The sequence below is a fragment of the Babylonia areolata genome, chromosome 23, assembly GCF_041734735.1.
Source record: "Babylonia areolata isolate BAREFJ2019XMU chromosome 23, ASM4173473v1, whole genome shotgun sequence".
NCBI lineage: Eukaryota > Metazoa > Mollusca > Gastropoda > Neogastropoda > Buccinidae > Babylonia > Babylonia areolata.
The window spans coordinates 24474535-24498829 of NC_134898.1; the positions used below are offsets into that span (position 1 = coordinate 24474535).

Below are 24295 nucleotides of genomic sequence, written 5' to 3' on the forward strand. Positions count from 1 at the left end.
CTTTGAAGGGGAAGGTGGGGGGGGGGGTTAGGGGGTGGTGGTGTTTTTGGGGTCAATTGGGGAAACGTGTTCATCGATCGGAATGAGATTGCACCACCAGACGCAACAAGCGGCGTATATATAAGTGGTGCTGCCATCACTGCACAGCACAACGAAGATGTGATCGACTTCAAGTCGCGCTACTTGCGCCTGGTTTTAACTTAAATACCCAGATACAGCGCCGAAGAAAACTGACAGATCCGAGTCCAGTGACAAGCAGCTGAGACCAGCAAAATGGTGAGTGCTCGGGATCAGACAATAAAACTGTAATTGTAAACAGATCTACATTACGGTAGCCCACTGATACATACACATATCGTCTAATATCACTTTTTGTGAAAAGGTGTTAAACTAAAGAACAAACACACACAGACTGTCACACACACACACACACACACACACACACACACACCATGTGTTTGTGTGTTAGTGCATACTCACACACACACACACACACACACACACACCGTCACACACAGAGAAACTGTCTCACACACACACACACACACACACACACACACACACACACACACCCTGTCTCACACTCACACACAACACACACACACACACACACACACACACACACACACACACACACACATTAAACTGGAAAACGAAATTTGTAATACATATGCATATTAGATACAGTAATATCCTTTAGCAATATGTTTCATGCAAAGGAGTTTGACGTACTTGAAATCAGGGATCTGTGCACAAGTGTGTGTGTGTGTGTGTGTGGTTTCCAACAGAAATCAAACTCGACTCCAATGCACAAATCATTTCTAAGTGGTGTGTAACTGTAAAATGTTGTATACTTCTTGTATAAATATAAGGAGATAAAAGAAGATGCTTCCTTTTGTTACTGACAGGATTTTGATTGCACTAATAGACACACCAGGCTGTGCATATGATGCACAAATCATAGGCTAAGAATAATTGTGATACTTTCATACTTCATTTGAATGTTAAATATTGTTCCACAATGCATAATTGTGAACAATGGTGGCTCATTCTAAAATTGAACACACCACAATAAACTTAAATTAGTTGTGACTTTCATGCTTCATTTAACTGTAAATTGGTGTTTTAGAATGCATAATGCAAAAACTGCTGACGCTCATTCTGGTCTCATTTTTAAAATCGAGCATACCACCGCCATAAGCATAAAATAATTGTGAAACTCGTCATGCTTCATATTCAGGTGAACCTCAGCTTAGAGAAGATGCAAGAGGTCATGCAACGGCCGCGGAACATCCGCAACATGGCCGTCATCGCCCATGTGGATCATGGGAAAACCACGCTGACTGACTCACTGCTGGCCAAGGCAGGCATGATCGCCTCCAACCAAGCTGGAGACAAGCGAGCCACTGACACCCGCAAGGACGAACAGGAGAAAGGCATCACCATCAAGTCCACGTGAGTTCCTTCCCTTTGATTTTCTGCATGTGTGTGTGTATTTCTGTAAGAAAATATAGTGTCAGTTAAATCATCTTGAAGCTATTCCTTTGACACTTTTGTTGGTTGGCTGATTGATTTTCTGCTTTTTGTGTGAATGTGAGTGAGCTGGTGAGTTACTGCATGATTGCTTGATTTATTTATTCATATATCAACATATTGATTTTACTGGTTTGTTTACGTATGAATTGAAAATGTAGCACCCGTTGTCTTCTTGAAGTTTTTCTTGGATCCTTTCATTGGATGGTTTGTTCATTTTGATAATGAAAAAGAAAAGGAGAACAAGAAGGGTTGCGTTCATACTTGCGTGAATGTGATATATAGTAATAATAACAATGATGATAATGGTGATATGATAACAAGCTAATTGTATCTTCACTTTATGAAGATGAATGCTTTTGGGGGGTAGTGGTTTGGATGGCCTTGCAAAAATTTTTTTTTAAATAAAGTGAAATGAAATAATAATGATGATAATAATTAAACAAATAAAGAAGTAAATGATAAATGAACATTTAATATATATATATATATATATATATGTGTGTGTGTGTGTGTGTGTGAAATAAATAGATAAATAAATAAATGAGAAAAAAATAAACAATACTGATAATTATTATAATAATGATAATGATAATATTTTGGTATTATCACAGATTATAACTTATTCTTACAGGTTCACGTATTGATTAGATTGAATGGTTATACTGTGTTGAAAGTTTCATAAATGCAGTATAATATGTAAATTTATATGAATATGGTATTTTTGCTTTTTTTGATAATTTGAACAACTTCTTCCTAAACACAATGTGTATTTTTTTTTTCTTTCTTTTCTTTCTTTTTTTTCAGTGTTGTGTCCATGTGCTTTGAAGTGGAGAAAGAGACGACTGACCTGATTGAGGAAGAGGGGGTCAAAGGGTCAGAGTTCTTGGTCAACTTGGTCGACAGCCCCGGCCATGTCGATTTCTCACCAGAGGTCACTGCAGCGCTGAGAGTCTCCGATGGAGCCATGGTGGTTGTTGATGCCATCAGTGGTCAGTTTCCTCAACATCCTCTCTCCATCTTTCTTTCTCTGTCTCTCTCTCTCTCTCTCTCTCTCTCTCTGTGTGTGTCTCTTTCAGCCCTGCTCTGTCTCTCTCTCCAAGAGACTTGTAACACTGCATTAATTTTGGTGGTTTCATCAGATGATGGTAGCATTTTCTAGTGATTGCAAACACAGCAAACATACCAAGGTGAGAACACTCTTCAGACAGTTGCCTCTTACCTCCCTTCTCCCATTGTTAGAAGACAAACCAGAACAGAAACCCTATCACTAAGTCTGAGACTATTTTCATGATGTAATTTTGCAGCTGTGCATAATTTAACACAGCATATATAACAAATCATTGTTATTGTTGCCATTTTTTTTTTCACATGAAGACCAATACCAGCTGTAAAGAAAAGCAATGGTAACATTGATAAGAACTTTTTTTTTCTTTTTTTTTCATCCTTTTTTTTATGTCAAAGTGGACAGTGGGAAAAGAAGTAGTGCAGAATTAGATGTACAATGTTAACCAAGTTAATATAGACCCATATTTGGAAGAGAAAAAAAAAAAGAAAAAAAAAGATTAGGGTGGACAACAAGAGCAGTGCTGAATATAAGATTCCCTGAATAGAAAATGTTGCCAGTTCATACATGTTTACTTGGATTTGCCATTCCTTCTCCTCGCTTAACTCTGTGAAGAGTCAATGGGACATCGTACAGAAGAACCCCTTCACCACATTCCTCCAGGCCTGTGGGTTTTGTTTCTCTGTCATTCTGCCATTTACAATTATGAACAAGAGAGGCAAGGCCTTCAAGACTCACTTGTGATAAATTAAGTCCCCTAGCATTAATTACAGAGTAATTTCCCTTTTTTACTATCTGCACCAAAAATGTTTGCAAAATAAAATAAAACTTCCATGCTTAGCAAAAGAAGTTCCTGTTTGAACAAAAAATGATAATAATGACTGCTCTTGTTGTTGTGTCAGAATAAGAGGTCAAAGTGCCAAGTTTAGAGAATACAAAAAATATAAATATAACAGTAAATGCAGTTTGCATATAATTAGGCTTCTTTTTTTTATTTTTTTGTGCCCATCCCAGAGGTGCAATATTGTTTTAAACAAGATGACTGGAAAGAACTGAATTTTTCCTATTTTTATGCCTAATCTGGTGTCAACTGACAAAGTATTTGCAGAGAAAATGTCAATGTTAAAGTTTACCACGGACACACAGACACACGGACACACACACACACACAAACACACACATACAGATACAGAGACAACCAAACACCGGGTTAAAATATAGACTCACTTTGTTTACACAAGTGAGTCAAAAAGCTGTAGACTGTGGATTTGAAAACTCTGTTCTTAGCTTAATTGGTAGCATAAGCAGCACTGACTTGAAGTTTTGTACCTTATGAATGGAGAGAGTTACCACTCTTCACTATTTGTTAATCTGTTCTTTCGTGTTTTTCAGGCGTGTGTGTGCAGACGGAGACGGTGTTGCGACAGGCGTTATCGGAGCGCATCAAGCCGGTGCTGGTGATCAATAAGGTGGACCGCGCCATCTTTGAAAAGCAGCTGGGGCCAGAGGAGTTGTTCTGCAGCCTGCAGTCTGTTGTCAGCAACGTCAATGCCGTGGTGTCTGTCTATGCCGAGGAAGACTCCCCCATGGGCAGCTTGGTGGTGTGTGACAGTTTCAGTTTCAGTTTCTTAAGGAGGCTTCACTGCATTTGGGACTCCTTCTTCTTCTTCTTCTGCGTTCGTGGGCTGCAACTCCCACGTTTACTCGTATGCACACGAGTGGGCTTTTACGTGTATGACTGTTTTTACCCCGCCATGTAGGCAGCCATACTCCGTTTTCGGGGGTGTGCATGCTGTGTATGTTCTTGTTTCCATAACCCACCAAACGCTGACATGGATTACATGATCTTTAACGTGCGTATTTGATCTTCTGCTTGCATATACACACGTAGGAGGTTCAGGCACTAGCAGGTCTGCACAAATGTTGACCTGGGAGATCGGAAAAATCTCCACCCTTTACCCACCAGGCGCCGTCACCGTGATTCGAACCCGGGACCCTCAGATTGACAGTCCAACGCTTTAACCACTCGGCTGTTGCGCCCGTCGCATTTGGGACAAATCTATACACGCTACACCGCATCTGCTGGGCAGATGATGCCTGACAGTGGAACTTGAGTGCATGCATAATTATATTTGTGTATCTATCAGGGTGGGTTTCTTCTACAGAATTTTGCCAGAGTGCAACACTTATTTGGCCATGGTTTCTTTTTTAGTGTGCCAGGTGCGTGCTACACATGGGTACTAACTGGTTTATCATGTTTATATATGTGACAGAATGACCACAAAAGGATAATGCTACAATGACACTAAAAGTTGTGATGATGATGATGCTAGTGATCATAATAGTAATTATAATATTGATGATTGTGTGATGGTGATAATAATGATATTGAAAATAATGATAATAATAATGATAATGATGGTAGTAATGATGATAATAATAATAATGATAAATTACATGAAGAATGTGGCTAAAACAAACAGTGAAACAACAGATAACTTCTATTAAGCATATATCCTGAAAGTTCATTTTTTGTCTTTAAAAAGCAAAAATCTGAGGGAAAAAAAATCCTCACCTTGTTTTGAAGGTTGAAATGGGAACACTGAAGAAGAAGGTTGAATAATTTAGGTATCAAACGCAAGACACAGACAGATTGCATGTTCAGCGCTTCATTCATTTGGCCATAGTGTCCATCTGGTCCAATCCCTGATGATAAAGTACGAGAAAAGATTTCACATCAGAGAAAAAAATATGGGTCTGCTTTGACCCATAACAAAATTTAAGATGGGGTACTGGCTGCACCACTCCTTAGTAACATGTGTTAGTGCTCTTGGCCCCTGTGCTATAGAAGTAGAGTGCATAATGGATTCCCATTCTGCTTCTTTTTCTCCTTCTTGATATTGTTATCATTACTATTGTTATTATAATAATTATTATTGTTGTTGTTATTTTCATCATTATCATCCTCTCTTCTTCCCTTATTCATTTATCAATCTTTTTCTTTCATATTTAAATGTGTCCTTTATATTTATATACACATGAACCTCTAATATATAGAACTACTAAGGACATACAGTTAGTGTAACGTTATATAAAACGTTGAATACATAGTTGATCTATTCATGATGCATATTTTTCTTGTGATGTAAAATGTCTTCTGTTATTTATGTGAAAAATGTAAACGCAAAAATGAATAAACACAAAAAAAAAAGTTTGAAAAAAAATTATCATCATTATCAATATTATCATTATCATTAATATCCTGTTTACTGTTTGCAGTTGGACCCTTGCCTTGGTAACGTTGTCTTTGCCTCGGGCCTGCACGGGTGGGCTTTCAGCCTGAGGCAGTTTGCCCGCTTGTATGCCGGCAAGTTCAAGATCTCAGAGGAGAAGATGATGAAGAAGCTTTGGGGCGACAATTTCTTCGACCCGACCACCAGAAAATGGAGCCACTCGCAAACTGAGAGCAACGTGCGAGGCTTCAACAAGTTCATCTTGGACCCTCTGATGAAGGTGAGGTTTCTTGAGAAAGGGAAAGTTTATATTTAGTTTGGTGATTGGTTAGTGTGTGTGTGTGCATTTGTTTGTTTGTTTGTGTGTGTGTGTGTGTGTGTGTGTGTGTGTGTATGTATATGTGTGTGTTTGTGTGTTTGTTCATTCTTTATCTTGTGTGTGTGTGTGTGTGTGTTTGTGCATTCTTTTTCTTTCTTTTCTTTTTTCCCCATCTTTGCATGTTTTCTTTCCATGCTTCTTTTATCATCTTCGTTAGTTTTTTTTCCTTTTCTTCCTTATGTCTTTTTATCAGTCTCTTTTTACATTTTTATTTATGGACATATTTATTATAAGAATAACTGTAGGTATCTATAAAATTAAATCAATCACATTTCGCACTGCATCCTTAAATCTAAAACATAAAATGCATCTTAATCGCTAACAGATGCTGAAGGCCTCGAAAGAAGGTGACGTGGTCACGACATGTCAGCTTCTGGACAAGGTTGGACTAAAACTGAGCGCTGAAGAGCAGGAGAAGGGAGGTAAGGACCTGATGCGAACGGCCATGAAGCGCTGGCTGCCTGCTGCAGACGCCATGGTGGAGATGATCGTGACCCATCTACCCTCACCGGCCAGGGCTCAGGCATACCGCACTGCCTGTCTGTACGAAGGGCCTCTTGATGATGAGGCTGCCATGGGTGAGTTAACGCATGCATGCGTGTCTCTTAGTAGTAGTAGTAGTTTTCAGAGGGGAGAGAGAGAGAAAGAGAGAGAGGTAGTAGTAATTGTAGTAGTGTTAGAGGTGGGTGGCAGAATGATTATGATGCTACTCTGCCAATGATGATAATAATGATTTAATTTATAAAGCGCTTTTCAATATAAAATGTGCTCAGTTGCGCTGTTTAATGTAGAAACTTGATGTTTAAAAGGTAAGAGGAACAGCATATGTATGTTTTTGCAAGCTGCATGTTTGTGTATGTGCAAAATATGTGTGTGTGTGTGAGTGTGCCTGTGGGTGTGTGGGGTGGGGGGAGAGAAGGGTTGCAGTCTAGGAGAGAGGAAAGGGAGAAAGTGAGAGAAGTAGACTGAGTATGTGTGAATGTACTATCTGTGTCTTGTGTGGCATACGGCAAATGCATTCCAATAATCCTTCTCAGTCATAAACTGATCGTGGCCATAACCAGTATCAAGTAAGAGTGGGGTTTTTTTTGTTTATTTCTTTAATAGTTTAGTTGGTTTTGGGGGTATTTTTAATTCTTATTTTCTGGCATTTTCATATACACATAAACATTTTTTTTTAACTAAAAAAAACAACAACAAAAAACTAAGAAGAATGTTATGGAAGAAAAGTGTTGGAGCGTCTAGAACCAGTATCAATTCATCAATTAACGAAGTATCATAGACAGAAAGAAGAAAATTATGGAAGAAAAGTATACAAGAACCAAAATCATGTTATCAGTGATATCATTTTCCACGGCCACTGCGTTCCTTGCAGCGATGAAGGCCTGTGACCCACAAGGCCCAGTGATGATGTACATCTCCAAGATGGTGCCAGCTGCGGAGAAGAGCCGTTTCTATGCAGTTGGCCGCGTCTTTTCTGGCACCGTCCACTCAGGACTGCCGGTTCGGATCATGGGCCCTGACTACAAGCCTGACAGCGAGAAGAGCAGGGATCTGTACCTGAAGAAACTGTCTGGGTAGGTTTCTTGTGGCTTTTTGACTCACTTGTGTAAACAAAGTGAGTCTATGTTTTAACCCGGTGTTCGGTTGTCTGTGTGTGTGTGTGTGTGTGTGTGTGTGTCTGTGCATCCGTGGTAAACTTTAACATTGACATTTTCTCTGCAAATACTTTGTCAGTTGACACGACATTTGGCATAAAAATAGGAAAAATTCAATTCTTTCCAGTCATCTTGTTTAAAACAATATTGCACCTCTGGGATGGGCACAAAAATTTTTTTAAAAAAAGAAGCCTAATTATATGCAAACTGCATTTACTGTTATATTTATATTTTTTGTATTCTCTAAACTTGGCACTTTGACCTCTTATTCTGACACAACAACTAGAGGAGTCATTATTTTCATTTTTTGTTCAAACAGGAACTTCTTTTGCTAAGCATGAAATTTTTATTTATTTTGCAAACGTTTTGGTGCAGATAGTAAAAAAGGGGAATTACTCTGTAATTAATGCTAGGGGACGTAATTTATCACAAGTGAGTCTTGAAGGCCTTGCCTCTCTTGTTCTTTTTTTTTTTTTTTTTTTTTTTGTGGGTGTTTGAATTCTGATGTGTGGGGGATGTGGATGTGTGTTTGTGTGTAGTTATGTGTGTGTGTGTGTGTGAGAGAGAGAGAGAGAGAGAGATTATAAAAACATATTTTTACTGATATTGACATATCTAAAATATTTTGTTCTGACTCGCTTTAGTTGTTGTTTTTTTTATCCTTTTCAGTTGTGAAGTATGATTTTTATTTTCTCCTCCATTCTCAGCCACCTTGTATCTATCTTTCAAGATATACAGTGTTTTCTCAGTATTCCTGCACACTGATTTCCTAGGCAGATTATCTTGTATAGGAAATATTCTACAAAATTTATTTTGCAGAAGATCTTCTTCTTCTTCTTCTTCTTCTTCTTCTTCTTCTTCTTCTTCTTCTTCCTCTTCTTCTTCTTCTTCTTCTTCTTCTTCTTCTTCTTCTTCTCCTTCTTCTTCTTCTTCTTCTCCTCCTCCTCCTCCTCCTCTCTCTCTCTTTCTCTCTCAGTCTCTCTCTCTGTCTGTCTCTGCCTCTCTCTCTCTCTCTCTCTCTCTGTTAAGTTCGAAATAACACAGCTTCTGTAGTTTGAAAAAAAAAAAAAAAAAATAGAATCAGTCTCTGCAAGCCATTTGCAGAGACCCAGGGTTTGACACACACAACCCACAGACTTTGAGGAATCTGGTGAATAGTTCTTCTGTGCAGTACCCCAATGACTCTTGACAGAGCGGAGGGACAAGAAGAAGAAGAAGAAGAAAGAAAAAAGAAGGAACATGACAGATAAGATGTGTTTGCAGTTTTGCGATTGAGAGCAAGTTAACTCTTTCCATACGAACGGCGAAAGAGACGACGTTAACAGCGTTTCACCCCAATTACCATCATCAAAATATTGCAAGCGGAAGGCTCTTATACTGAAGATGTGAATGTTGACAAAGAATACCACAATTCTGATGACAGAAGCTAAAGGTAGGGTCATTCAGACGCCCACTGGACATCCGAGGGGTTTGTGTAGAGGAAAAGAGAGGACTGGCCGTACTGAGTGAGTTAAACGTATGTTTGAAGTAATTCATTTTCTGTCTTTGTGTGGATACAGAGTGAAACTGATGATGGGGGCGAGTGTGGGGTCCCTGGAGGAAGCCCCATGCGGCAACATCGTGGGTCTGGTGGGACTGGACAAGTTCCTGGTGAAGACCGGAACCATCTCCACCTTTGAGCGGGCACACAACATCAAGGTGAGCTCAGCTTTATCAACACTGTGGTAAACTTGAATGGTCACAGTTCATTGATATGGTGAATGTCGCAGTTCTCGTTACTTTCAGTTTCATTTCTTGCTACTGTTGTGGTGTGCTCATGTTAAATGAAGGGTTTGTATATTGGTAAGTATGTATGTCTACGTCATGTGTGTGTGTGTGTGTGTGTGTGTGTGTATATATATATATGTGTGTGTGTGTGTGTGTGTGTGTGTGTGTAGATAGACAGATATAGGTATAGATAGACAGATAATACTATAGAATACAATACAACTCCATACATTTCAATGCGACACCATACAACACAACACAGCACAATACAATGTAACACAACACAACACAACACACAATACAATACAACACAGCGCAACACAATGCAACACAACACAACACAACACAACACACAATACAACACAGCCCAATACAACACAATACAACACAACACAACGCAACACAACACAACACAACACAACACAACACAACACAACACAACACAACACAACACAACACAATACAACATCGCTGTGTGCAGGTCCTGAAGTTCTCCGTGAGCCCAGTGGTGCGAGTGGCAGTGGACGTGGTCAAGCCCTCCGACCTTCGTCAGCTGATTGAAGGCATGAGGCGACTGGCCAAGTCCGACCCTATGGTGCAGGTGTGTGGCCCTAACGATCTGTAAGGAGGAAGGGGGCTGAAGGGTTAAAATGCTCTTCTGCCAATACAGAGTCCCTGAGGGTCTGGGTTCGAATCTTGCTCTCGCCCATTCTCACCAAATCAAACTGAGCATCTAGTAGTTCGGATGAGACTATAACATGAAGTCTCATGTTCAGCATGCTCTTGGTCCCCTAGAAAAGAACCCATGGCAGTGAAAGTGTTGTCCTCTGGCAAAATTATATGGAAGAAATCCACTCAGATAGGTACACAAATATACATGCATGCACTTAAGGCACTTAAGCATTATGCTGCTGTCAGGCATCTGTATGGCAGATGTTGTGTAGCCTATATGGATTTGTCTGAACGCAGTGACACCTCCTTACGAAACTGAAACTGAAACCATAATGATCCATTTAATTACACATAATGTATCTTGGTCCTGTACCTTGTGCCGACTTTGGCTGGGGTCTGTTACCTGCCCTGTGCAGTCTACTACACCCCACTTAATGCAGAGAAACCAAAAGTTGACCTCTACAACTAGTATCCACTTTTATCATTGATTTGAAGACGTGTGTGCTGTGCTTGAAAAAAAAGTATTGATGTGATGCTTTTCGACCCCTTAAGGATGTAAACTGGTTCACCATGGTTGCAAATATTTTTTAACAAAAGGTTGAATGTTGTCAATCTCAGAGGGTTTGTGGAGTGTGTTTATGTAGTTTCAGCTGACTCACATCCCTCTATCTTTTTTTTTTCTTTCTTTCTTTTTCATCAGTTTGATTAAGAATGTTTTTATAAAACGGCTTTGGTTCAAAATATTTGGCATAATTTTAAAAATGACCAAAGTGTGTCTTACTGTCCTTCTAAAAAAAGAATACAGTCAGTGCACCTATCCAAATATAAATGTATATACACTCTATGAAATTGTAATTGAATGGCATGTGCCTGAATCATGTATGTATGTACACACAGAAACAGTAAGTGAATGTGTGTGATTGTATCATGAATGCATCTACACATTGCAAAACAGTAAGGGAATTGTGTGTGCTTCCATCATGAGTGTATGTATACGCTGTAAAACAGTAAGTTGATGATGTGTTTCTGTGTTGTTAATATATATGTGCACACTGTAAAACAGTAATTGAACACCATGTACCCGTATCATGAATGTATGTACACACAGTGAAACAGTAAGTTGATGGCATGTCCTTCTAGTATTAATATATGTGTGGTTCGTCCATCGGGATCGACGAGGATCATCTAGTCATCCTGGGCGTGGGTGGGTTGGGCTCTGTGGGTGCACAGATGACTGGTCAGGCCAATCCGCGCCCGGAAGGTTCTGACGCAGTGTGGACAGGGGATGGTGGCGGCTGTCGGGGACTTGCTGGCACTGCTTTTCCTGGCCTGTCTGCATTGCTCTGCTGCAGCGATTCTGCAAATAATATATGTACAAAGTGTTGAATAGTAAACAGATGGTGCCTGCCCGTGTTTCAGTGCACCACAGATGAAGGGCAGTATGTGGTGGCGGGGGCAGGAGAACTACACCTGGAGATCTGCCTCAAGGATCTGGAGACGGTGCATGCAGGTGTTCCCATCAAGGTGAGTGACATCTGGTTCGCTTTCGTACAGACAACAGACACACATGGCTGAGTGTTTATACAATACCAAAATAAAAACATATCAACAGGTATGATGGCCAAGTGGTTAGAGCACTGAACTTCTGTTTCTAGAGCCCTGGGTTCAAATCCTGGGTATGTCTGGTAGGTTAAAGTTGAAGATTTTTGTCAGATCTCCCAGGTCAACATACATGCAGACCTGATACTGCCTGAACCTCCTAACATGAATTTAACTACACATACTTTACAGTGACCCACTAGTCCTTTGTGTGTAAAAACATGCTGAACATGAATTATGCATGTTAAAGATCCCATAATCGGTGTCGGGTGGGTTATGGAAGCACAAACATACCTAGCATGTACATCCCCATGGCTGCTGATGTCTTTTTTGCTTCTTTTAAACTTATATGTAGAACACGTATGCCCTCTTTGTATGCAGGCCAGTATCAGACAATTAAGAACTACAGAAAGTGCACAATTAATATTTTCATAATGAAAAAATGAAAATAAAAAGATTTTTTTTTTAATAAGAAAAGTTCTCTGTCTCTCAGTCTCTGTCTCTCTCTCTCTCTCTCTCTCTCCCTCTTTCTCCTTCTCTCTCTCTGTCTTTCTCATTCTCTCTCTCCTTTGCTTTTCCTTTTCCATTTTGCAAATGACCCTGTATCTGTAAAGTGCTTAGAGCTCGGTCTCCGACCAAGGACTGGCACTACATAAGTATCCATAACATTCATCATTCATCCAAACGAATTGCGAAACATCTCTTTGTCTTCATGCCTCTGTTGTGACTTTGTGCCTGGACAGAAATCAGACCCCGTGGTGCGGTACTGCGAGACCGTGACAGCCCCTTCAGACCAGGTCTGCTTGGCCAAGTCTGGCAACAAACTGAACAGACTCTTCATGACTGCCCAGCCGATGCCAGAAGGGCTGGCTGAAGCCATTGATGAGGTATGATGGCGCTGCAGGTTAATGATATTGATTGTTTCAGTTTCAGTTTCAGTTTCAGTAGCTCAAGGAGGCGTCACTGCGTTCGGACAAATCCATATACGCTACACCACATCTGCCAAGCAGATGCCTGACCAGCAGCGTAACCTAACGCGCTTAGTCAGGCCTTGAGAAGAAAAAAAAGGTGAATAAATAATAGATAAGCTTACATAAATAAATAAATAAATAATAATTATGAGACAAAAAAGGTAGTAGTAATGATAATAATAATAAAATAATAATAATAATAATAAACAAACAAATAAATAAATAAGACAACAATGATGACAAATAAGCAAATAAATGCAAATTCTCATAGTTCTCGTTGTTATGGATATAAATTTCATGAATAAGTCACAAGGTCTCAGTGTGAAGAGACATATGGAAAGAAAAGTGTTAGGGGCATGTACATTATGTACACATAGCATGCATGCATACCAGGTGAAGTATTCGGTTTTTTTATATGCTTTTTCATGCATGAACACAGGCACATGTGTGTGTACATACATGTACACATACACATGCACAACCCCCCCCCAACCCCCCCCCCCCCCCCCCCCCACACACACACACACACAAGTACACACTTGCACACCACAAACACATTTTCTGATGTCTGTGCACACATACATGCACACACATGCATGAACATGTTCTTTTCCAAAGTTAAGATGCTTTCTCTAAGGAAATTTCAGCTTCAAACATCATTTCACTTATTCATTCTCTTGTCTTATAAATATATGGTATGCAAAGATTAAGACAATAAAACTTTTATATCCAAACTTCCCAAATCAGTACCTCAGTTTATAAACAAAAATAAAATGTCAGCAAACAAATTCTCATAGTTCTCGTTGTTATGGATATAAATTTCATGAATAAGTCACAAGGTCTCAGTGTGAAATAAAGCAATTAGAAAAAAGCCATAAGTCTCTAAATCGTCAGTGTAAAATAAAACAACTGCAAAAGAAACTGAAAAGAGAAAAAGCCCCAAAACTACCACAGGAAAGAGTGAAGCGGAAAATGTCAGCAGGGAAGTATCTTCTCAATGCATCATGTGATTTCTCAGTGTGAACCAGTTCTTTTTTTTTTTTTTTACTCACATTTAGTTTTCCTGCCTCTGTCCAGGGAACAATCTCTTCGACCCAAAACATCAAAGAGCGAGCAAAGCTTCTGAACACGTCTTTCGATTTCGACCTCAACCATGCCAACAAGATCTGGTGCTTTGGGCCGGAGGGCAGTGGGCCCAACATGCTGGTGGATGCAACATTCGCTGTTCAGCATCTTCAGGACATCCGTGACACTGTCGTGGCTGGCTTCCAGTGGGCATCTTCTGAGGTCAGCAGAGTTTTTTGGATTTTTTCGTTTGTAGGTTTTTCTTAGGTTTTATTTTCTTCTTCTCCTTTTCTTCTTCTTCTTCTTCTACTTCTTCTTCTACTTCTTCCCGTTTGTGGGTTGCAACCACCACATCCACTTGTATCTAAGGATGGGCTTTTAGGTTTTGTGGTTGTTTTGACCCCACCATTTGGGCAGCAGTGCTCTGTTTTTTTTTGGGTGTACATGCAGGGTATATTTGTGTTCCACCAAACACTGACATGAATTTCAGGATGTTTAATGTGTGTTCTAGTGTTCTGCATGTGTATATGCATGAACAGGGTTTGGGCACTTAGTAGCAGGTCTGCGCAACTGTTGACCAGGAAAATCGGAAAAATCTATACCCACAAAACACAGTTAGAATTCAAACTCAGGACTATAGGATAAGAAGTCCACTGCTCTTACCATTCAGCAGTCACACCTGTCAAAGTCAGTTTTTAGTTTTGGCATGTAGGCTGAAGGTCTCATCAGCATTCCAGGACAAAAAATTCTAGCCTAATTCTTAAAGTTCCGGGATTTGAGATTTCATGAAACATGTGGAAAGATAGTTGTCGCAGGGATCCTACATTCCTCCATTTTACAAATTAATTTTCTGTAAGGGGTTGAAAATGCTGGATAGATGTGATATTTTTTTTAAATTAGAAAAAAATGTGTTGTGGATTGAAACACATGTTCATATTGATTATCATTTTATTTGTTATTCCCTTTTTAACCATGACAGAACTAGGTGTAGATTTAAAAATAGCTTTGCTGTCAACAGGTTAGGCTCATATTTGATTAATGACGAAACTCTGATTTGTTACTCTTTACTACTGTCTTACTCTTTTGTTAACAGGGTGCGCTATGTGATGAAATGCTTTGAGGAGTTATTCATTTTCATCATGACAGAACAAGGTGTAGTTTTAAAAAGAGCATTGCAGTCACCAGGATAGGCTAACATTATATTACACTGATGAGATTCTGATTTTTTTTTTTTACTCTTTACTACTGTCGTAACTCTGTGTGATGAAACACTGAGGAGTTATTCCTTTTCATCACGACAGAACTAGGTGTAGATTTGAAAAGAGCATGCTGTCACCAGGATAGGCTCGCATAAGATCACACACACAAATGAAATTATGATTTGTTCCTCTTTACTACTGTCATAACTCTTTTGTTAACAGAGCTCTCTGTGTGATGAAACTCTCCAATTTTTTAACAGGGAGCTCTGTGTGATGAAACGCTCCGAGGAGTGCGCTTCAACCTGACGGATGTCAAGGTGCACTCTGACCCTGCCCATCGGGGGGGCGGTCAGATCATCCCTATGTCACGCCGTGTGATGCGGGCAGCCATGCTGACAGCCAAGCCAAGACTGCTGGAGCCTGTCTTCATGGTGGAGGTGCAGGTGTGTGTGACTGAATAGAGATTAGCATGAGTGATGGCCAGGTGTTCTCAGAGCATCAAACTTTCGGACTGAGGGTGGTTGGTTTGAAATATATATATTAATGTTCACATACATAATTCTCATGGAAAGAAATGGAGATTGGAAACAATTGATACATTTTGATATCATATTCTGATAGTGTTGAATAAAGCAAGCGCAGCATATTTGTACATAAGTATTATTCAGAAACATTCACTCCATTCACTCAGTCTCCCTTCCTCCCTAGCTTTCTTTCTCTCCCCATCCCTTTGTCTTCCCTGTACCTCTCTTTCTGTTCCTTACCATTTTTTAAGATGATTGGTGCTTAAATTTTGCAAGACTTCTGTCCCCTTCCCACCCTAACTCTTCTGCCTCCTTCTCTTTATCTTCTTCTTGTCTTCCTTTTTATTGCTCCACTTCTCTTCACTTTCCCATCAGCCAATCAAATCAAACGAAGCATTTGTCAGTGGTTTTCCAAACCTTGGGAAGCAGTGCACACTGCTTGTGATTGGAGGAGTGATGGGAGGACATTATTTTCTTAAAATTCAGTTTGCCTTCAACCAATCAAATCAAACGAAGCATTTGTCAGTGATTTACCAAACCTTGCTCTGCTGCGTATGAACAATGTGACCGGAGACATGATGGGAGCGTTATCATTTTCTCTTCACTCACCTGTCGGCCAATCAAATCGAACGAAGCATTTGTCAGTGGTTTTCCAAACCTGGGGTTGCAGTGTACGGACGATGTGATTGGAGGAGTGATGGGAGTGCTGGCCCAGCGCAGAGGGCAGATCGTGGAGGAAGTGCACTCTCCTGACTCGCCGCTGTGTGTCATCAGAGCGCACATGCCTGTGAACGAAGGATTCGGTGAGTATTCGTCTCTTTAGTTTCATTCAGATTTTTTTTTTTTTTTAATGTCTTGATGACAAGTTAGAAATGTGAATCAATTGATTTTATATTCAAGTTAATAAGAATGAGAATTATGTTGCTGCCATATCATCTTTTAAATGTGTGTGCAGTTGTAATACTCATAAAGCAGTATTTTGTCATTGCCAGAAAAAATCATTGTTGTGAAGACCGTGCTTGGGCTTTTTGTTGTAGTTTTTTTGCTGGTTTTTTTTTTCCTTCTTTTTCTCTTTCAGGCTTTTTGTTGTTGTTTTTTTTCTTTCAGGTCAGATACAGAACCATAATTTGAATTGTCTTTTGCTTACATAGACAACATTGATTTTAGGAGATCACCTATCTAATTACTGGTGGATAGAGTTAAATCGTGATCTTTTTTTACCATTGAACAGATAGCATACCAGTGTATCTTTGAACCTGTGATAGATTTTTTTTTTTAAACTTTATTGACAGCTCCAAGCCTCCATTCCAATTATTATGCTCCAATCTTCAACAGCTTTGGATTCTTTCCATTTCCTTTTCTCACAACCTTGTGCGTGCACCACCCTTGCAGGTTTTACCGAAGAGCTGCGCAGCAACACGGGAGGCAAGGCGTTCCCCCAGTGCGTCTTTGACCACTGGCAAGTCCTGCCCGGAGACCCCATGGATCAGACCTCGCTGGCAGGTAGCATGGTGACCCAGGTGCGTCAGCGGAAAGGTCTGCCCCTGGCTGTGCCCGCCTTGGACAGCTATCTGGACAAGCTGTGAGCTGTCACAAGCTGTCACAAGCTATATAAGCTGTACACGTCTTGAGTCACTCATTGTGAAGAAACTCACCATGAAGTGTGTGGTGGAAGGTGTGTTAGTTTAATTAAGGTGTTCCTTTTATTTAGGTGAGAAGCTTTTTACATTTTCAAGTTCAAGCATTCATGTATGCAGAGAACATTGTCGTAGATCATTTGTTTTTGTTTTGTTTTTTATTCAGATTAATGTTCTGTTGTTCAGAGAAGTGCACACACACACACACACACACACACACACACACAACACAACACAACACAACACAACACCACACACGCATGATGAAACACAAAATACAAACAGCATATATACACAAAACACTCCAAGAAAATGCAGATGTTTACAAGTAGTGTATTTCAGTGCATTTATATTCAGTACGACCACTGAATGTGCAATCATTCACTTGGCAATCAGTATTGATAGTCTTAATGATTTTTTTTTTAAGTTCTTTCTTTTTTCCTTCATGTCTTTTTTGATTTCAGGCAGTTTTTACTCTCTTTTTTCCCTTCTTTTTTTTCTGTTTTTCTGTTTTGTTTATGCTATATTTTACCATGATATTTCAAATGTATTGAAGTCAACATATTTAGAAAAGACTAAGATAACTCTATGATAATTGTTATTGCAGTACAAATGTTCTTTGGCTATTCATCGTCATTACTGACATAGTAGAAAGATGGACTATTTTCAAAGCTGAGCAGTTCTCAGGAAATTTTACAACAGCAAAGATCATGTCTTCATTCAGATTTTCTGTTCATTAACTTGTTGATGTGTAAGGGTTGTTATAATTTTTTTGTGCAAAATCTGTGATGGACATTTACATGCCTCTGTTGAAGAAGTATAAAATAAACGGGTTTCTCCAACTTTGGAATGTGTGGATGTGTGTGTGTGAGAAAGAGACACACGCACAAACACACACACACACACACACACACACACACACACACACACACACACACACACACACACACACACACATGTTGTGTGCTGGACATCTCATGTGTGCAATGTATTCAATTTTTATGTGCCTTCCCTTCTGTCTATTTATATATCTTGGAATATTTATCTGTCTAGGAGTGAATGCTTCGTGGTAATGAGTCTGTCCAGGAAGCGAGAAAATCTCAGTGTATGGGATCGAATTCCACGCTTGGCAGAATTTTCTCACCCTCCACTAAACTTTGAGTGAGTGGTGGTCTGCTTGCTAGCAATTTGGGTAAGACAATAAACCAATAACTTATGTGTAGTATGCATTTGTTGCATGTAAAAGAACCCATGGCAACAAAAGGGCTCTCTCTGGCAAAATTATGTCAGAAAAACCACTATGAAAGAAAAAAAAACATGCATTTGCAGGCAGAAAAAAACTGTGGTGCTGCACTGTAGTGGACCCCCAACCCCCAACCCTCGCACAGAGATCTGTTGTGACAAAGAGTAAGACAAGACCAGACCAGACAAGACAAGACAAGATAATGCAGTGTGATACAATTTAATCCATCTCTGAGCACCATCACCACATCACTTCAAAGCCACCTCCAAGACAGCTTCCAAGGAGATCCATGTCCACACCATGTATCTCAACAGCAGAAAAACAATTCTTTCAAGAGCTAAAATGATCAAGGAACTGATTCTGTTGTAAGACAAGAAGATATATTGGTAAAAACTATTTAAAAAATGCTACAGAAGGAAGAAAGTAGCAGACCACAAATTACATACACACATGGGTGTCATAAGAGCAAGCTTTCTGAGTTCCAAATTAGTATTGTAACTCAGATACACATTACATTTTAGAATCACAAGGGCATTTCCTGGTCTTACCAAACAATATATAAGTTTTACCAGCAGAATTGTTTATGTGTAGCTCTGCAAGTGTTTATCCCCTTCACAATACTTTCCTCAGGTACCTGAAGTCATAGGTCTCTTCATTTGGGAGAGCAATATTTTCATCTTATGTGATTTGTATTTGCATTTGTATTTCTTTTTATCACAACAGATTTCTCTGTGTGAAATTCGGGCTGCTCTCCCCAGGGAGAGCGTGTCGCCATACTACAGCGCCACCCATTTTTTTGTATTTTTTCCTGTGTGCAGTTTTATTTGTTTTTCCTATTGAAATGGATTTTTCTACAAATTTTTGCCAGGAACAACCCTTTTGTTGCCGTGGGTTCTTTTACGTGCGCTAAGTGCATGCTGCACACGGGACCTCGGTTTATCGTCTCATCCGAATGACTAGCGTCCAGACCACCACTCAAGGTCAAGTGGAGGGGAAGAAAATTTCGGGGGCTGTGCCGTGATTCGAACCAGCGTGCACAGATTCTCTCGCTTCCTAGGCGGACGCGTTACCTCTAGGCCATCACTCCACTTCATCTTGTGATGGAAGCGCTGCTCAATAGACACTGGGCAGGTGATACAATACCACATACCCACATACTTCTCTGTTCAGTGCCGGTCTTCCTTGAATTACGTATTCATATGAGGACTGCAACTCAGATGTTCACTAGCAAGTACGAGCGGGCTTTTATTCAAATGTAAGTGTGTATGCACTCAAGGCTTCACTAGTGCGTTTGGTTGTGCTGCTGGTCATGCATCTGCCTTGCAGATGTGGTGTAGCGTGTTTGGATTTGTCTGAATGCGGTGACACCTCCTTGAGAATCTGAAACTGAAACGAACGGTAGAACGATTTTGTGAGTTGTGGAACACAGGATCTTGCATCATGGCCGCAGCAAAACACACTGTGCTGACACCGAACGATCGGTGCTAAATATGTCATTGTTAACCTGTTTGATCTTGTCTGAAAGTAAGCATGAGGCGAGTGGGCGTGGCATGGGGATGCGTGGCAGCTGCGGGGGTGGGGAGGTCAGAGGGCGAGGGGTGATCCTGGATCATCTTAGAGTGCTTCTTTATTTAACATAATTATGTGCTGTGCTTCCGACCAAATCAGTTTATTTCATTTGTGTGTTGTTGTTTGTTTGTTTGCTTTTTTAAACTAGACTCAGTGAAAGTTTGCTGAGTACGTTTCCACGGCCCCATTCCCACTGCGGTTGTAAAAAAAAATGAAAAGAAAAAAAAAAGTGTCAATACTGGAATGAACATGGACTGACGTTAGGATTACAATTCAGACTCGGTGTGTGTGTAAGAATGAAAACACATTCACGTTTTATTTTTGTATATTATTTTTTCGTTGCCTTATTAATTTCATCTTGTTTGACTGACAATCTATTTATTAAAGAAAATAAAAATTAAAAAAATTAAAATTTTTTAAAAAGTTAGATCTGTTTATCTCACATTTGAGGTTCGCTGAGCACTGATTAACAAGTGTGTTCAATAAACTTAAAACTGTGAAAAATTGACAGACTGTTCATTTTGCATTGATAAACGTGTTCATCATGAATGCTTTCTTGCAGTAGTTTGCATGCTATACCTGTATCATTTTGAATACCGCGAATCATTACCCTCCGTGACCAATAATCTCTTCACACACATGAAATGGAAATAAAAACAAAGCCTGTCAGTGAAAGCGTAAACCCGAACCTAACAAAAATGCAAAACAAAACAAGTGAACACGAGAGTTGAAGATCATAAACACAGAAGACTGTACTTTAATTACAGCTTCCAGCTGACACATTCCATAAATCTCGATCTCAACTGCAGTTTGCACATTTCAAATGCCCGGTGCTCTCTGTTCGTTGAAGCGGTGTACGTTGAAGAGAGCATAGACTCCAGCCCGAAAGGCAGACCCCGTGAGGAAGCAGACGAAGAAGTTGATGGCGGAACTGACGGTGTCTAGCAGGAAGTACACGTTGTTCAGAGTCAGCACCAAGAAGTGGTGCCGCCCGAAGGGGGAGAAGCCTGGAATGGTTTTTCGAAGGACTGGGTAGAAGGTGTTGGGAAGAGCGAGGAAGGCGAAGATGAAGGAGTACATGAGAACCATCATGGAGTGTTGTCTGTCAGGCTTCTGGGAGACCAGCCTCCTCCTGCCAGATGCTAAACGTGGTTTCCAACAGCCATCACTTTTCACCGGTGGAGCGGTTCTCTGTCCTTGATCTTGTCGTTCAGCGTACCTCTGCTTGATACCAGCATCGTCTCTACAGTCAGGGAATGAGTCTCTAGGCAGGCCTGAAGATGCATTACTTGAGCGATTTAGTCCAGAAATGTCAACCTTACCCGTGGTCTTCATTTGTTCGTCAGATGCAGGCCTATAGGCTATCATCTGGACCTGAATGTTTTCCGCGGACTTTTTACACAGACCACTTCCGACAGCATCAATCCCATGAGTGCTTTCATCCAACTTTGCCTCCATCATATGACGAGAGTGTCTGGTGAGGCTGACAACCAGGAGAATGTTGGACACCACCAAGACAGTGAGGGGGATGTACTTGAACAGAAAATTGGATGCCAGAGAGAGGTCGAAAAACATCTGTCTGTGTGACCTGAAGAGGTCTGTTGTCAGTAAAGTGCAGTGGTTACCTGTGTCGTTTTGGAAAGTACTTTCGATGACCTTGAATCTGAAGAGAACGTTGATGTCCAGAAGAAAAGCCAGGACCCCAACGATCAGGGTGTACAGTTTAGGACGTCTCAGGTGATCGTATTTCTTCATCCTGAAACGCACAGAAGCACGTGGATCAAGACTGTATTCTTATAATGAAATGTGACCGCAAGCATTTTCATGCAAAGTACTTCCATGACTCATTTTAAATGATTATCTGCAATGTTCATGACCCAATGTGTGTGCCTGTCCTCTCTTGACTTGCAAGCCTGGCTGAATAACTAAATTAAACAAGCATAATAACTGACTGATCAAATGAATGTACGACTTACCGGACTGTGTTATCAGATAAGTGAATGAATGGTATAATTTCATCGGCAACAAACAGAGGAGAATGTCGACTCACTACAAAAGCAAAACACACATTATGAAACCCACAAGTGCTAACAAAAAAGTTTCCATCACAAAAGCAAAACGTACATTCCAAAATTCACAAGTGCTAACAAGAATGTTTCAAACCATGAACTGGGCATAGCACCAGGCATGGAAGCGATTCATGCCAGCTCCATACATTCCCAACCGTTGTGATCGAACTTCGTCTTGAAAGTTCAACCACCAGAGTCTGCTGACGGCGAGGTATAGCCCTAATAGCAGCAGCCGGGTGAGCCAAAAATCCAGTGCATTTATCCCCCGTATTAGCAGATGCATGCCCTCCAACACGAATCCTGTTGGTGCCAAAATATAACAGGATAGAACTAATTTATCAATATCTGCTAGCCGTGAAAAGAAACTATTTTGACGACAGAGCATGATCAAAATAGCAGGAAAAGAAGTGGGTACAGCGCCAGCCATAAAAGCGATCCATGTCACAGTCATTCGCCCACCCACCCCCTACCCTCCACAGCTCCACACCCTTTCCCTCCCTCAGAAAACAGATAAAGACACATCAAACAATCATTAACTAACCACCAGACACAGCAAACAATCATTAAGTAACCACTAGACACAGCAAACAATCATTAACTAACCACAAACAATCATTAACTAACCACAAAACACAGCAAACAATCATTCACTAACCACAACAATCTTATTATTATTTCTTCCTGGCATCAGTTTACCCACCTCAATGGCATTGCCACCATCAGGTATCGATCCAAGCTCAGCATCATGGTGACGCACACGAGGACCTTACGCATGGTGTTGGTGACGTAATTGCTGACGTAGATGCCATAGGTGAGGTAAAAGGCGTCCCTCGTCGCCTCCCCCTCCCTCAGCACCAGATAGGTCACAGTGGGAGGCAACCCGGACAGGAGAAACCCGATGTCCAAGACCGTTGCCACAATAAAGAAGGTGGAAGTGGCGGTCCTGGGCATACGGTAACAGACAACAACGGTGACGCAGTTGGCGACGATTCCCACCAGCATGACAGGAGCTGTGACGACACTGATGATGTAGGTGATGCTTTCGTAATCTTCTGAAGTTACCAAGCCCTCCCCTCTCAGATGTGCAGGAAAATCGAAAGTGTGTGTTGGTGATGTGGCGTTTTCGTTGGCGTTTCCATCGTCGTTGTTGTCGTTATCAGACTGCTCAGTTGGCGAGGAAGGTTGAGTGGTGAAATTCCCTTTCGATACTCCTCGGGAACTTGCTGGTGGTATGTACGCGGGGCGATGTGATGTTGAGCTGCAATAAGTAAACGTAGACTCAAGCTTTAGACCCACAGACACTTCAGCTGTGTCCACAAGGATTCGTACAGGTGTGTGTGTGTGTGTGTGTGTGTATGCACGCGCGTGTGGGGGGACGGGGGGTTGGGGGTAGGGGGGGTGAAGTCTCAGAAACATCCAAAATACCAAATAAATGTAATCTTACATAGAACGCGTGAATTTCGGCTGAACAGAGAAAGCCAGTGGAGTTAAGTCTGACGACGTATTAGTTTTCACTCTCATTTCCTGTTCATAAAAGAAGACTAACAGAAATGCAAAATACATAAGTATGCATGGCATCGTAGCTTTCCTTCATACAAGAGACACGCTTGTTTAAAATCTTCTTTTTTTTCGCCCCCCTCCCCCTCCACCCCCCTCACCTTTTCGTCACTTTTTTTCCCAAACGGTACCTTTGTCAAAATGTAAAGAAAACTACACAAACCTTTCCGACGTCTGTCAACCTTGTGACGTCACAACGGATAGACGAGGACGTCATTAAAAGCTAGCAAATCGAAATGGAATAGTTTTTATTCATCCATCAGTCACGCTTTTTTTTTCTCCCCCCCCGCCCCCCCTTTTTTTTCTGTAGTCTATTGCTATTTACGAACCTTTCTGGCGTCACTTCGCCCATCAATCTTGCGACGTCACCACGGGTAGAGGGCGATGTCATCAACAGCCAGCAGATCAGCGCTTTGGTTAGTCGGCAAGCCATCGTGTTAGCCTGAAACAAGGCGCATGGCGCATGTACTGGCATCTGGGATGATCATCACCCTATGTATGGATCATCCACTGACTACTGTCTTCATATCTTCTTCTTCTTCGTTCATGGGCTG

The 24295-nt window shown here is 40.7% G+C and overlaps 1 protein-coding gene across 1 annotated transcript; it reads left to right on the top strand.

Moving 5' to 3' along the window:
- Positions 1–58: 58 nt before the first annotated feature.
- Positions 59–18152, top strand: LOC143297840 (elongation factor 2-like). Its single transcript, XM_076610359.1, has 15 exons — positions 59–276; positions 1241–1455; positions 2341–2525; positions 3992–4200; positions 5879–6112; positions 6537–6789; positions 7587–7788; positions 9429–9567; positions 10118–10237; positions 11728–11832; positions 12651–12794; positions 13956–14165; positions 15403–15585; positions 16337–16469; positions 17059–18152. Exons 1-15 carry the CDS (start codon positions 274–276, stop codon positions 17250–17252), a joined length of 2529 nt encoding a protein of 842 aa, XP_076466474.1. The 5' UTR covers positions 59–273; the 3' UTR covers positions 17253–18152.
- Positions 18153–24295: the final 6143 nt, after the last annotated feature.

What these genes read in the sequence shown, in the direction of transcription:
- LOC143297840 (XM_076610359.1), top strand. An exon ending in TGATGATGAGGCTGCCATGG is followed by an intron (nt 6,790 to 7,586) that starts GTGAGTTAACGC and finishes CGTTCCTTGCAG; the next exon opens with CGATGAAGGCCTGTGACCCA. An exon ending in AGCGGGCACACAACATCAAG is followed by an intron (nt 9,568 to 10,117) that starts GTGAGCTCAGCT and finishes CGCTGTGTGCAG; the next exon opens with GTCCTGAAGTTCTCCGTGAG.